We start from the raw sequence: 13,334 nt of genomic DNA on the forward strand, positions 1-13,334 counted from the left end.
GTCCAAGGAGCAACTCCAAGTGCGAGCAGTCAGGAGCCTTATATAGGCTGCGCGGCTGGGCCCTTGAGTGACAGCGGGGCGGACCACTGGCGGCGGCGGCACGGCGCGTGGCGGCCGGCGTGCGGCCGCCGGCGGCCAATGGCTGGCGGGGTCGCGGGCGGAACCGGGGGCGGAGCGCTCTCGGGCTCGGCGTTGGGGGCGGAGCCGCACGGGGAGGGCGGGGCGGCCGGCGGCGGCGGAGGCGGCGGCCGAGGCGGCGGCGGAGGCGGCGGCGGTTCCAACTGCTCTGCCCGCGGCCGCGGCAGAAGTGCCCACGCCCGCGGCAGGTGAGGGGCTCTCGGAGGCTGCGCGCGGCGGCCCGGCGCGGGGAGCTCGGGGCGGCTGCGCGGAGGGGCGCGGGGTGGAGGGGCGGCGCCGGAGGCCGGGTCCTGCGGCGCCCGGATTGCGGGAGATCCACCTGCTGGTAACGGAGCCGCCCGCGCCGCGGCCGGGCCGGGCCGGGCCGGGCGGGGCGGGGAGCCGGGGCTCCCCGGAGCTGCCGGCCCCTCGGGGGCGCGAGGCCGGCCGGGGGCGCCCCTCGGAGCCGCGCGCCCTCCCGGTGGCCCGCCCGGCGCCGCGAGCGTGGCTGGCGTCTCGGGACTCGCTGACTTTGGGGGAAAGTGGAGCGAAGTGTGCCTGGACGGGGGGCCGGCGGGGGCGGGGGCGCTGCCCGCGGGGCCCGGCGGCTGGCGGGCCCGGGTCCGCGGCCCGCCCGGAGTCGGCGCCGGGGGGCCGGTGGGGCGGGGGCTGCTTCCGCCGCGGGGACCGGGCCGGGGCGCGCGGCCGGCGGGAGCGACGCCCGCCCGGCGCCCCGCGCCGGAGGTGTGCGGGGGACCGCGGGCAGCCGGGCCGTGGGACCCGGCCCGGGGGCCTGGCGCTCCCGCGTTCCCGTCCGGCGACGTCGCGATCCCCGCCTTCCGAGGTGCGAAGTGGAAGCGGCCCCGAGCGCGCCGGATCCCGTCCCGGGCGTTACCGCCGCCGCACCAACTGCGGCGGACGACCAGCCCTCAAACAAGACCCACATTTAATAAAGCCCTTGGCTCTGGGCGGTTGTCTCTGTTCCAGAACGCTTGAGAAAAGAGTTTTCCTAGCGGGTCACGGTGACTGACCCACGTTTCTTTAGCCCACACGTGTAAATTCGAAAATGCAATGGAACGGAAAAATTATGTAAGCCAGAGGAAGGTGCTGGTCCTTTATACATGCGAGAGGAAGGGTATTTTACATAATCGTGGCGTATAAAGTTGTCGGGACTGACATCGGGGCTGTGCAGAGCATGAATCGAGGCTTTTATTCTTGAGGTGCCGCCTCGGCGGTTCATTCTGAGGATTGCTGACTGAGGAGCACGCCAAATGTTCCGCCAAGTGTTCTCAGGACCGTGGAACATACTGAGTGTTTTGGAAACTCGGAACTGAAGGATTTGTAGCCAATAATGTGAGACCCTGTCCCTGTAAGATCGACTCAAGATTGTAAAGTATGTTAACAAAACTGATGTTTTAGTCTGAGAAAGTGCCTTTCATCTTCCATTCATGTGAAGAAATGGCTAGTGAGTTTTTTCCTTTACCTGTTTTTGTTGTTTAAGGACTCTTAATTGTTAGTGGTGATGGTCTTTTAGTGATACTACATTCAAGTGTTTGCAGATGTGGACACTGATAAAAATTATAGGTCACCTGTGCCTAACCAGTCAGCCTGTGAGCTGCCTTGTTTATGCTCTCAAAGCATGTAGCTTGTTAAATTTTGCCCTCATCTGGAGATTTCATTCACTTGTGCTGTGCAGTTAAACATCAATTTAGAAACCCTAATTAAAAATGCATGACTGCCTTCATGCAGAGTAAAATGCTCTCATCTTTTTCTTGTGAAATTTCAAGTTTTATTACTGAAGTCTATTCCTTCTTGTTTGTTTGTGCGTGTCCTGGGGCATGAACCAAGGGCTGGGGTGCTGTCCCTGAGCTGTTTTGCTCAAGGCTTTCTTACCCTAGCACTTGAACCTCACAACTCCACACCTGGCTTTTTGGTGGTTAATTGGAGAAAAGTCTTAGGGGCTATCCTGCCTGGGCTAGCTTTGTACTATGATCCTCAGATCTCAGCCTCCTGAGTAGCAAGGATTATAGGTGTGCACCACTGAGCCTAGATGATTCTAATTGTCCTTTTAAAATCGGCATTTACTAATTCCTGTACTCAGTACTTACTATTATGCTTTTCACATATTACAGATTATACATCTATAGTTATCTTTTATGTTAGAGTCTGTTTTACTCATCTCCATGCAATTATACTGAATTTTATCTAAGCTTTATTTGTACTTACAATTTTTTTAAATATGTCTTTTGTTTTATGTGTATGTGCTTTGTACTTTCTGATTGTTAGATGGATTTTTTTTTTTTTTTTTTGCCAGTCCTGGAGCCTTGGACTCAGGGCCTGAGCACTGTCCCTGGCTACGTTTTGCTCAAAGCTAGCACTCTATCACTTGAGCCACAGCGCCACTTCTGGCTTTTTCTGTATATGTGGTGCTGGGGAATTGAACCCAGGGCTTCATTCATGCACAGCAAGCAATCTACCACTAAGCCATATTCCCAGCGCCTCTGCAGACCTTTTATATCTTTTATTAGGACCAAATTCTTCCTGGTGTAACAGAAAGCAACAGAAAGTTATGAACATTTTTGTGTAATGTTATATTAGATTAAAATTCCACGTTATTTAATTCACTAAGTTATCACTTACATTTTTATAATCAGAATTCATTTTGGGGTGCTTATTGATTTCAGACAATGTATCAGGCACTTCAGGGGATTTAAGAGTGTGGTTTAAAAAAGTTTAGTTTTTGCTATGCAGACTTCAATACAGGACTGTAGGAATGTGGTGTTTGATGTTAACTATAGAAGGTTAATTATATTTGCTCTTAGCAACACTAACTTGAAATGAGAAGTCTTTGGAGCTCCATTTGCTCAAGTGGCAAGAGGAAGCAATATTGTTGGGATTTGTGCTTCTATAATGTGTGGAAATTAGAGCCGCTGGCCAAAGAAGAAAACTTCAGGCACAGTTTGTTGGATTTCAGGGAAGTATTTGAGAAATTTGTTTCCAGTTATGTTTAGATTTGGAAATTGCTGTGAAGTTAGATCCATGTTTGTTATAGAATACACAACATTTTTAAAGTTCCCTTTTTTGTGTGCTGGTCCTGGGGCTTGAACCCAGGGCCTGGGTGCTGTCCTTGGGCATTTGTGCTCAAGGCTAGCACTCTACCATTTGAATCGCAGCTCCACTTCTGGCTTTTGGGTGATTAATTGGAGATAAGAGTCTCGGGGACTTTACTGCTTGGGCTGGCTTTGCACCTGGATCCTCAAGTCTCAGCCTCCTGAGCAGCTAGGATTACAGGCGTGAGTCACTAGTGCCCAATAAAAGTTCATTTTTATTGCCGGGCAAAATTAACATGCCTGGAAGATTCCTCAGTTTTGCCTGAAACTTGGAGTGCTCCCTGGTACTAATGTTTATATTGCTGAGGTGTAAGTGCCTGAATTTGAGGGGGGAAAAAAGTGGTAGATAAGAGCTTGAACTTCTGAGTCATACAAATAAAGATTGTCCCTCTAGCTTTGTTTCCTTATGTTCAAAATAGGGCCAATAATGCTTGTTACACAGGATTTTGTGAAGGTTGAAACCCTATAGTAGACTCAGCACATAGGAAACATCCAGTGAGTTGCATGGCTGTCGTCAACCTTATTATCAGTAGTAGACTCCCATGATTTCTAGTAATGCTCAGTGGAAAGCAGCTAAGGTGGTAGTTTTTGAATTGCCTGGGAATGGCTCCTTTAACCTGCTATGCTCTTTCACTGAGAGAATTGTCCCTTGGGTTTATTATGGCATTTTTATTTTTTTTATTTTATTTATTTATTTTTTTTGGCCAGTCCTGGGGCTTGGACTCAGGGCCTGAGCACTGTCCCTGGCTTCTTCCCGCTCAAGGCTAGCACTCTGCCACTTGAGCCACAGCGCCGCTTCTGGCCGTTTTCTGTATATGTGGTGCTGGGGAATCGAACCTAGGGCCTCATGTATCCGAGGCAGGCACTCTTGCCACTAGGCTATATCCCCAGCCCCTATTATGGCATTTTTAAAGGTGCATTAACTTACCCCACTAGAATTTGTTTAGTTTATCACCAGGACCCTTGAGATCACAGGGATCAAAGTACAATCTTGCTTTGCCTGACAGGTCTCTGGGGAATGAGGCCAGTTATGCAGGGTGGACTGAACCAAGGCTGGCTGCATTTGCTTGTTTGAGTTTTCTTAATGCAGTGAACATTTATTGAGAATCTATTATATGTGGGTCTTGCTATGTAGCCCAGTCTGGCATGGAACGTGCTTTCTAGTCCAGGCTGGCCTTGAACTTGTGGATCCTCCTGCCTCAGCCTCCTGAATGCTGAGATTCCAGGTGTGCACCTCTATATCACGTTATACTTACATACTTCTGATTACCTTAATTCTTTCTGTTTTTCTCAGCAGTTTTGATAGGTACAGATCGTTCAGATTTCCTGAGTTAAAGTAATCCAAATGATGAATGGGCCCTAGTGGAGAACATGAGCTGCATTGTTACTTTTTCCTAAATGCATACATATCACTGGGAAAACAGGACTTATTTTATGAAAATAATAAATAGCCTTATCAAGTGTAACTTTGTACTGTTGATAATATATTTAAGAGGCGACAGGACATGCAGTTTTCTTATTTCATAGATGAAAGTTGGAGCTTTAGATAGGAGAACTGCTGAGAGTCATATCAGAGCTGGAGCTGGGGTTCAGGTCTTCTAACTCTAAAAACGTTGTAGTTTGTCAATTTTCTTATTTTTTTTAACATTATTTGTTATATACAATAAGGATTCTGGGGAGAGTAAAGATTGTTTTTTTTTTTTTTTTTGTTTTTTTTTTTGGCCAGTCCTGGAGCTTGGACTCAGGGCCTGAGCACTGTCCCTGGCTGCTTTTTGCTCAAGGCTAGCACTCTGCCACTTGAGCCACAGCACCACTTCTGGCCATTTTCTATATATGTGGTGCTGGGGAATCGAACCCAGGGCTTCATGTATACGAGGCAAGCACTCTTGCCATTAGGCCATATTCCCAGCCCTGAAGATTGTTATTCAGAAGCAATTTTTTCTTTAAATGGCTAACAATAACTTTTCACAGACAAAAGCCAACCAGCAAGGAGGGAAGCTTAAAAGCATTAAGGCTTTTGTCCTTCAGGGGGAACACCATATAATTCTAGTATGTTAAATGAGTAGTTGAGCTGTAGAGATGATTTCATTACGTGTAGTCATGCCAAAAGTCTGTTTATAATGTCGAATAATAAAGAGACTTTCACTTTACATTCTTGAACAAGTTTTTCTTTCTCTTTCCCCCTGAACAGGAAGAAAAAAGGCTGAGACATCAGCATATGAAAACTGGGAAGACAATCCTGAGTAGCAGTTGTGAATGGGATTGCTGCTAGACACCTTCTGCTGGGCATCTGAAATGAACTTCCCTCACCAAGCCAGAAGTACTGCCTTCAGTTGACTTCAGGCTAAACAGAAAAGTCTTGGTTGTCATCATAAACATATGAACCACTGTGATGGTGAAATGAGATGAGGCTCCGAAATGGAACTGTAGCCACTGCTTTAGCATTTATCACATCGTTCCTTACTTTGTCTTGGTATACTACATGGCAAAATGGGAAAGGTAAGGAAGATGGCTCTGGAAATGTGCATGAAGGGCAATAGGCTTTGAGCGTGTGCACACATGCACACAGCACTGGGCTTGAACTCTACCTGGGTGCTGTCCTGAGCTTTATTTTGCTCAAGGCTAGTGCTCCACCACTTGACACACACTTCTACATCTATCTAGCTGTTGATAGTCACTTGGAGATAAGAAACTCATGGACTTCCCTGCCTGGGCTGGCTTTGAACCATGATCCTCAGGTCTCAGTCTCCTGAGGAGTAACTAGGATTACAGGCATGAACCACTGATGCTTGGCTGGCTTTTGACATTTTAATTGATGCCGAAATGCTTAGGTTCAATGTAATAGCAAGCCGCATGCTGCTTGATTCTTCTGGAAGTTTACTTTGAAACAAAAACAGTATTCTTGGAGAGAGGGATAAAATTTCTAATTCTAATGGGATTTGTTTTTTTAATTTCTTATGATTGTACTTGGAAAACCATACTGATCAGTGCTTTATATTGCACTGGACAGCTAAGTGAAATGACAGTGACTTTTGTTTTGGCTCTTTAAAAAACTCATCACAATAGTGCTTAATCTATCTTAGTCTGGGTGTTTTATGAATCACTTAAAAAGACAACAGAGCCTTTGTGAAATTTATATGCCAATTATGCTAGTGATTTGACATTATATAGTTAATCATTTAAGCTGAATGCCTTGACAAATTGCTCTTTAAAAGTATTTAAGGAGTGGGCGAGGAGAATTCTCATTGGAATATTAAAAAAATTAAAAAATTTAATTTCTTCTACTGTGTTTTAAAGGTAAGTTAGCTGTCATTTGGAATTACATTCCCCAATGATGCATTTCGTCTCCCTAACCCACCTCCCGCCTTTTGTTTGGAAGAGAAAGTATTTAGAGTAAATTCCTTTTACCTGTCTCTTTACATTAATTTAAGGAATGTTGAGAAAGGTGGAGGGGCTGAGCTTTAAAGATGCCATTGTTCATCTCATCACCATGTCACAACTGAAAGGATTGTTACATGACCAGTTTTTTTCTAATGTATGTTTGTATCCATATTTTATATTATGTGCATATATATGTAAGATAAGCACATATAAACAAAAAACATAATCTGTGCTTTTGGCAAGTATGATATTCTTACTTTTTTCTGAGTTGGGCTTTAATTTGGGAACGGGAAAACAAGCAAAAAATTTGCTAAAGACATACATATTTGTACACAAACTATTAAGCAATTTCCGGGTTTTGTTTTTTTGGGGCAGTACTGGAGCTTTAACTCATGCAGGGCTTTGTGCTTGGTAGGTGAGTCCTTAACACTTGAGCCACAATTCCAGCCAGATTTCATTTGTTTGTTTGTTTTTGTTTTTTTGGCCAGTCCTGGGCCTTGGACTCAGGGCCTGAGCACTGTCCCTGGCTTCCTTTTGCTCAAGGCTAGCACTCTGCCACTTGAGCCACAGCGCCACTTCTGGCCATTTTCTGTATATGTGGTGCTGGGGAATCAAACCCAGGGCCTCATGTATACGAGGCAAGCACTCTTGCCACTAGGCCATATCCCCAGCCCCTGGCCAGATTTCATTTGTTAATTGTTCCAAATGAAAATAATTATTAGGAAGACTCTTGAATACTTCGTTTAACCTATTGATTGTCCTGGGCACAAGTAAAACAAATGTCTGCTAAAAAGTAGACTTTTTACCATAGCAAAAGTACTACACTTTTTTTTCCCAATATCAAGAAACTTACCTATCCAGAAAATTATAGTAATGGAGAAATTGACTCAACTCACTGTATCTGATTTAAGAGACAGAAAGTTTTGGACTTTCCATGGTATTTATCTTGTGTCTGAGATAAGGGCATTATAAACATTTTTTTTCATTAACCTTTTATTTTAAAACATCAAAATGAATTTGACGAATGTGAAAGTTCTTTATCCATATGATCATAACTCTTTGAATACCTCTACAATTTCTGTACATGCTCTTCTGCTTAATGTTTTCTCCAGACTCTTTCAGGGATCAACACAGGTCTTCTGTTATGGTTGTGTAAAATCCCCTGTGTTGAATTGCTATTATTTATGCAACCACTCTAGCTGTGTAGTATTTGGATTTCCTTCTTGATAGTCTAGACAGGCAGCCTATATTCTCCAGGGAAGGCCAGATTTCACATATTCAGTTTTATGTGCTCTGATTTTTGTTTTGACAATACGACTTACATAATCATTGACATTGCTGGACTGATAGGTTTATATGTCATTCATTCATTGGTTCCTTGAATAAATCTGTCCTGTGCCTAGCACTATTATTACCTAGTATGAAAAGGATAAGAAACATAATGCCTTTGAGCAGGGACTAAGAAGTAAAGAACTTACGTAATCATACTAACAGATGAGATAGAGGCAATAATAGTGCTTATCCTTTTCTTAACATATTATGTATATCTGTCATTTGAAAGGTTTACATGACATAAATCTTATAACAACCCTGGGAAATAGTGCCTCCCCTTGGCAGATGAGAAATCAAGTCAAAGTGGAGTTGTTTGAATTCAGAGAGGCACATTTCAGAACCTGTGCTCTTAACTATTAAGATATAATTTACAGGCTAAACAAATTCATCCACTTCAGTGTTTCTTACTCTATTCATAGATAGTGCATCCATCACCATAGTCAATTTGGAGTATTTTTACCACCTCAAATTCTGTTGGGCTAGGGATGTAGCTTAAATGTTAAATGATTGCCTAATATGTGCAAGAATCCATCTTTTTTCCCCAGGTCTGAAAAAAAAAGGAAACAAAATTCCCTACCCTATAGATATTACTACCTTAGTTCTCACCTACCCTCCTTGCTACGTAGACCAGACAGCTGTTCTGTCTCTGTAGATTTATTTATTCTGAGTTTTCATAGAAATGGAATTATATAGTGTGTGGTCTCTTACCTTTTTTTATTTAGCATGTTTTCAGGGTTCATCTATGTTGTGACATTTTTCAGTCTTTTTTCTTTTTACAGCGAGTAATGTTCCCATCTGTGAATGTAACACATTTGGCTATCCATTTCTCCATTGATGGACATTTGGGTTGTTTCTTCCTTTTGGCTCTTCTGAATAAATAATGCTGCTTTAAATATTGAGGAATGTGTGTGTGTGCCCGTGTGTGTGTGTTTGTGTACACATACATGTACATGTTTATGTATGGACGTTAATTTCAGGTATTTTCCAAGGAGTAGAATTGCTGGATCATATGAGAAACTCTATGATTAATCATTTAAGAAATGGCCCAGACTATTTATCATAGTAGCTCAATCAGATTGGTTGAAAATTGCATATTTTTAAACCATTATTTTACTTTATTTGTGTCGTTGAATCTATAATATGTTTCCTGTAGTCCATGTATAAGTGCATCATACTCTTTTTTTTGTTTGGTCAGTTGTGGGGCTTGAACTCAGGGCCTGGGCGCTGTTCCTGGGTCTCTTTATGCTCAAAGCTAGTGCTCCACCACTTGAGCCATGGAGCCAATTTCGGTTTTTGAGTCTTTAATTGGAGATAAGAGTCTCATGGGGACTTTTTTGCCTGGTTTGGCTTCGAACAGTGATCTCAGATCTTAGCCTCTGGATCATACTTTTTAAATCCACTCTGGCAATCTCTAACTTACGATTGGTTTGTTCATTCATATTTAATGTTATTTTTCATACAGTGGAATTTATTTCTGCCACTTTTTTTCATGTCATGCCTTTTATTCCTCCTTTCCTCCCTTTCCTCTCTCTCTTTTGGTGCAGGCCCTGGGACTTGAACTCAGGGTTTAGGTACTGTCCCTGAGCCTTTTTGCTCAAGGCTAGTGTTCTACCACTTGAGCTCCACTTCTTGCTTTTTCATGGTGAGAGATGAGAGTCTCATAGACTTTCCTGCCCAGCTGGCTTCAAACTCTGATCTAGTGATCCTAGCTCTCAGCCTCCTGAGTAGCTAGGACTATAGGCTTGAGCCACCAACACCTGGTGATGCCTTTTTTATTCCTTGAAATTTTCCTTCATTGCTTGATTTTTAGAATTGGGCTCTTTTTTTGTTTTGTTTTTGCTTGTTGTCATAGTACAAAGGCTTGAACTCGGGGAATTATGCCTATTTTTTCAGATGGTTGTCTTGTAGTAATTTTGCTCAGGCTAGCTTTGAATCATGAACCTCCAATCTTCACCTCCCAAGAAGCTGAGGATTACAGGTATACATCAACCTGCCAAGCTTGAGTATTTTCTTGTAGTTTTTCAACTTACCAAGTCAGCTTCATAATTACACCAGCTGAATTCCAGTAATAATGCTCCTGTGTAGCTTTATTCTCTTTACCTTTTTTTGCTGGTGTTGTTACGTGTATTTAAATCTATTAGTGTTATAAACTGAATGGAGTATTATGATTTTACCATCTGTCATTATGTATTGTTATAATTATGATCTTACCATCTGTCATTGTTTCCTTAGTCCATTACAATTATATTTACACTTTTCTCTGTGCTGTTACTGACAGTTATGTTATTCATGTATTTCCATATGTTACAAACAACAATACATTATATCTGTATACCATTTTATACACTTGCTTTTAAAATCAGCTCAACAGAAAAGGAGGAAAAATGTATCCATTCATAGTGCATTAGTTACATGAGTACTGATGCTATTTGTATGAATGGATCTCTTCTTTCAGTCTGAAGGACTCCCTTTGGTATTTCTTGTAGTGCTGATCTGCTAGTAATGAGTTTTCTCAACTTCTGTTTATTTTAGAATGTTTTTATTTCACCTTTAATTTTGAAGGATATCTTTCCTAGACACATTCTTGGTTGAGTGTGTTATTGTTTTGTTTTTGAGCACTGACTTCTAAGTTCTATGTCTTCTGAGACATCAGCTGTTAATCTTATTGGGTTCCCTTGTAAGTGATGTCATTTTCCCCTTGCATTCAAGGTGTTCTTTTGCTTAACTTTTTATCGTTTCACCATTGTATGTTTGTGGGGCTCTGTGTTTATTCTGCTTGGACTTTTTTGAGCTCTCTAGATGTACAGGTTATTATTTTTCAGTAAATTTGGGAAGTATTCTACTATTCCTGAGTATTTTTTCTTCACCTTACTTGTGTGTGTGTGTGTGTGTGTGTGTGTGTGTGTGTGTGTGTGTGTGTGTGTTCTTACCACATAAACAGTAATGCACTAAATCTGAAGCTTTGTTTGTTTTTCTTCATTTTTCTGTTCTTCAGTGAACAGGAACATACATTTTATTGATCTAATCTTTTTCCCTGCCACTTCACTTCTACTGTTGTATTAGTCAGGGATTTTGTTTTATTTTGTTCTATTTCTTAAGGCTGCTATTCTTTTTTTTTTTTTTTTTTTTGCCAGTCCTGGGACTGGGACTCAGGGCCTGAGCACTGTCTCTGGCTTCTTTTTGCTCAAGGCTAGCACTCTGCCGCTTGAGCCACAGCGCCACTTCTGGCCATTTTCTGTATATGTGGTGCTGGGGAATTGAACCCAGGGCCTCATGTACACGAGACAAGCACTCTTGCCACTAGGCCATATCCCCAGCCCCTTTGTTCTATTTCTTGTTAAACTGGAGTTTGAACTAAAGGCCTCATGCTTGTTTGGCTGGTGTTCTAGCTCTTAAGCTATACCTGTAGGCTTGCTTTTTTTGCTGGTTATTTTGGAGACCAAGTTTCATAGAATTTTCTGTCTGGGTTGGGCTTCAGCTTCAATCTGCATATTTCAGACTTCTGAGTAATTAGGATTACAGATGTGAACCAGTGGTGCCTAGTCGATCAGGATTTTCTTGAGAAACTGTGATGGGTAAGTGTGTGTGTGAAAAAGCCTTATGGTGAATTTTTTTCCCTAATGTTACTGTACTTCTCAGCTCTAGAGTATATAATGAAGTGTGACAGTTAGGTCTCCAACACTGTGATAAGTATTTGAGAAAGCCCAGAGTTTCAGAAATTTTTATCCATGGTTATGTGATTCTGTTTTCTTTAGCAGTACTGTTAAACTGGTGGGGTTTGCAGAGTGGAGGTGGCTTGTTGAACTCATGGCTGCTAGGAAGAAGAGAGCGACAGAAGGTGGGGTTCCTTTAAGGGCATTTCACTCATGATCTGACCTCCTTCTAGGAGGATCACCTAATGATTCTCTCACTCAGCAGTGACACAAGGCTTGGGACCAAGCCTTTAACGTGTGGATTTCTGGGGGATAGTTAAGATCCAAACTATAGCATGAAAAATGAAGCCCATGAGGATGAAGGCTGAGAAGTCTAATCTGTAGCTCCGAGTTACAGAATAAGAAAGCTGGTATTGTAATTTGGCCAGTCTAAACTTCTGAGGGGCCAGGAGAACTGAAGATACAAACCTCTGGCTCTATCCAAGTCCAAAGGTACACAAACAAGAAGGAGATAGCTGTTTCTGTGCTCAGACAAATTTGACTTTTCTCCACTTTTTTTTTTCAAATCTTCAGGGTAGAGACTAATATACATGATATTTACCTGCATTGATAAGGAAGGATGGCTTTTCTTCATTCCACCAATTCAAAAGCTGGTCTCTCCAGAAATACCTCATAGAAAAACCAAGAGACATTATCTAATTAGCTATCTTGGCATCCCTTAGTCCAGTTAAGTTGACAAATAAAATGAGGCTCTCTAGTGAAATTTTTTTGTTTCTATTTTACTTTATATAAAATAAAATTCAGAATTGATTGCATTTATTAAAATTTATGTCCATCAGTATTCTGTATTTAATGTAATGTTTTCATGCTTTATACACTTGGTGTGTGTGTTTGTATGTGTGTGTATCTTGGAGCTTGCACTCATAGACTTTCTTGCCTGGACTAGCTTCAAATCACAATGCTCTGATTTCAGCCTCCTGAGTAGCTAGGATTATAGGAGTGAGCCATGGGTGCCTAGCTTTTTTTTTTTAAGGTGATAGCTTGAATTTAGGGATTTGTACTTGCTGGCAGGTGCTGTAGATGCTGTACTGCTTGAACTATTGCTTGAACCATGCCTCTAGCCCTTTGTGCTGTGGTTATTTTTGAGATAGGGTCTTGCTTTTTTTTTTTTTTGGCCAGGACAAACCTGGACTTTAATCCTATTTATGTTTTCTGCATAGCTAACGTGAAAGGTGCTTGCCACTGACCCACTTTTTCTGTTGAAAGAAGGTCTCACAAACTACATTTTCTCCAGCCTAACTTGGCCTGTAATCCTCCTGATCTCATCCTTCTGTTGTAGTTAGGATATCAGGCCATGCACCATCATGCCCAACTGTTGGTTGAGAATAGATCTTGTAAACTTTTTGCTTGAACCAACATAATCCTCCTGATTTCTGCTTTTTGTTGTTGCTGTCAGGAGACTCTTATCGCCAATTAACCACAAAAAAAAAAAAAAACGATCTGTGGCTCAAGTGGTATAGCATTAGTCTTGGGCAAAAAGCTCAGGGACAGCACCAAGGCTCCGAGTTCTAGCCCCAGCATGTGTGTGTGTGTGTGCGCACACACACAGACACAGACACACTTAAATATTTACATGCTGTTTTTTCCCTCTCTTTCTTTCCTGCACAGTTGAGATGATAGGCTACTCTAGTTAAGAGAAAGAGAGGTTGGCATATTAATCTGTCTTTAGTTCAGTAGGTTC

At 42.6% G+C, this 13,334-nt stretch overlaps 1 protein-coding gene across 2 annotated transcripts in view; it reads left to right on the forward strand.

The window, feature by feature from the left end:
* Positions 1-223: 223 nt before the first annotated feature.
* Mgat4a (alpha-1,3-mannosyl-glycoprotein 4-beta-N-acetylglucosaminyltransferase A) overlaps positions 224-13,334 on the forward strand; it is a 73,825-nt gene continuing 60,714 nt past the window's right edge. For both annotated transcript variants that reach the window (XM_048352265.1, XM_048352266.1), the window contains exons 1-2: positions 224-326; positions 5,419-5,726. In XM_048352265.1, coding sequence (XP_048208222.1) covers positions 5,633-5,726 — 94 coding nt within the window. In that variant the 5' untranslated portion in view covers positions 224-326; positions 5,419-5,632. The remainder of the gene's footprint in view (positions 327-5,418; positions 5,727-13,334) is intronic.

The sequence above is a fragment of the Perognathus longimembris genome, chromosome 8 (assembly GCF_023159225.1).
Source record: "Perognathus longimembris pacificus isolate PPM17 chromosome 8, ASM2315922v1, whole genome shotgun sequence".
Classification (NCBI taxonomy): Eukaryota; Metazoa; Chordata; class Mammalia; order Rodentia; family Heteromyidae; genus Perognathus; species Perognathus longimembris.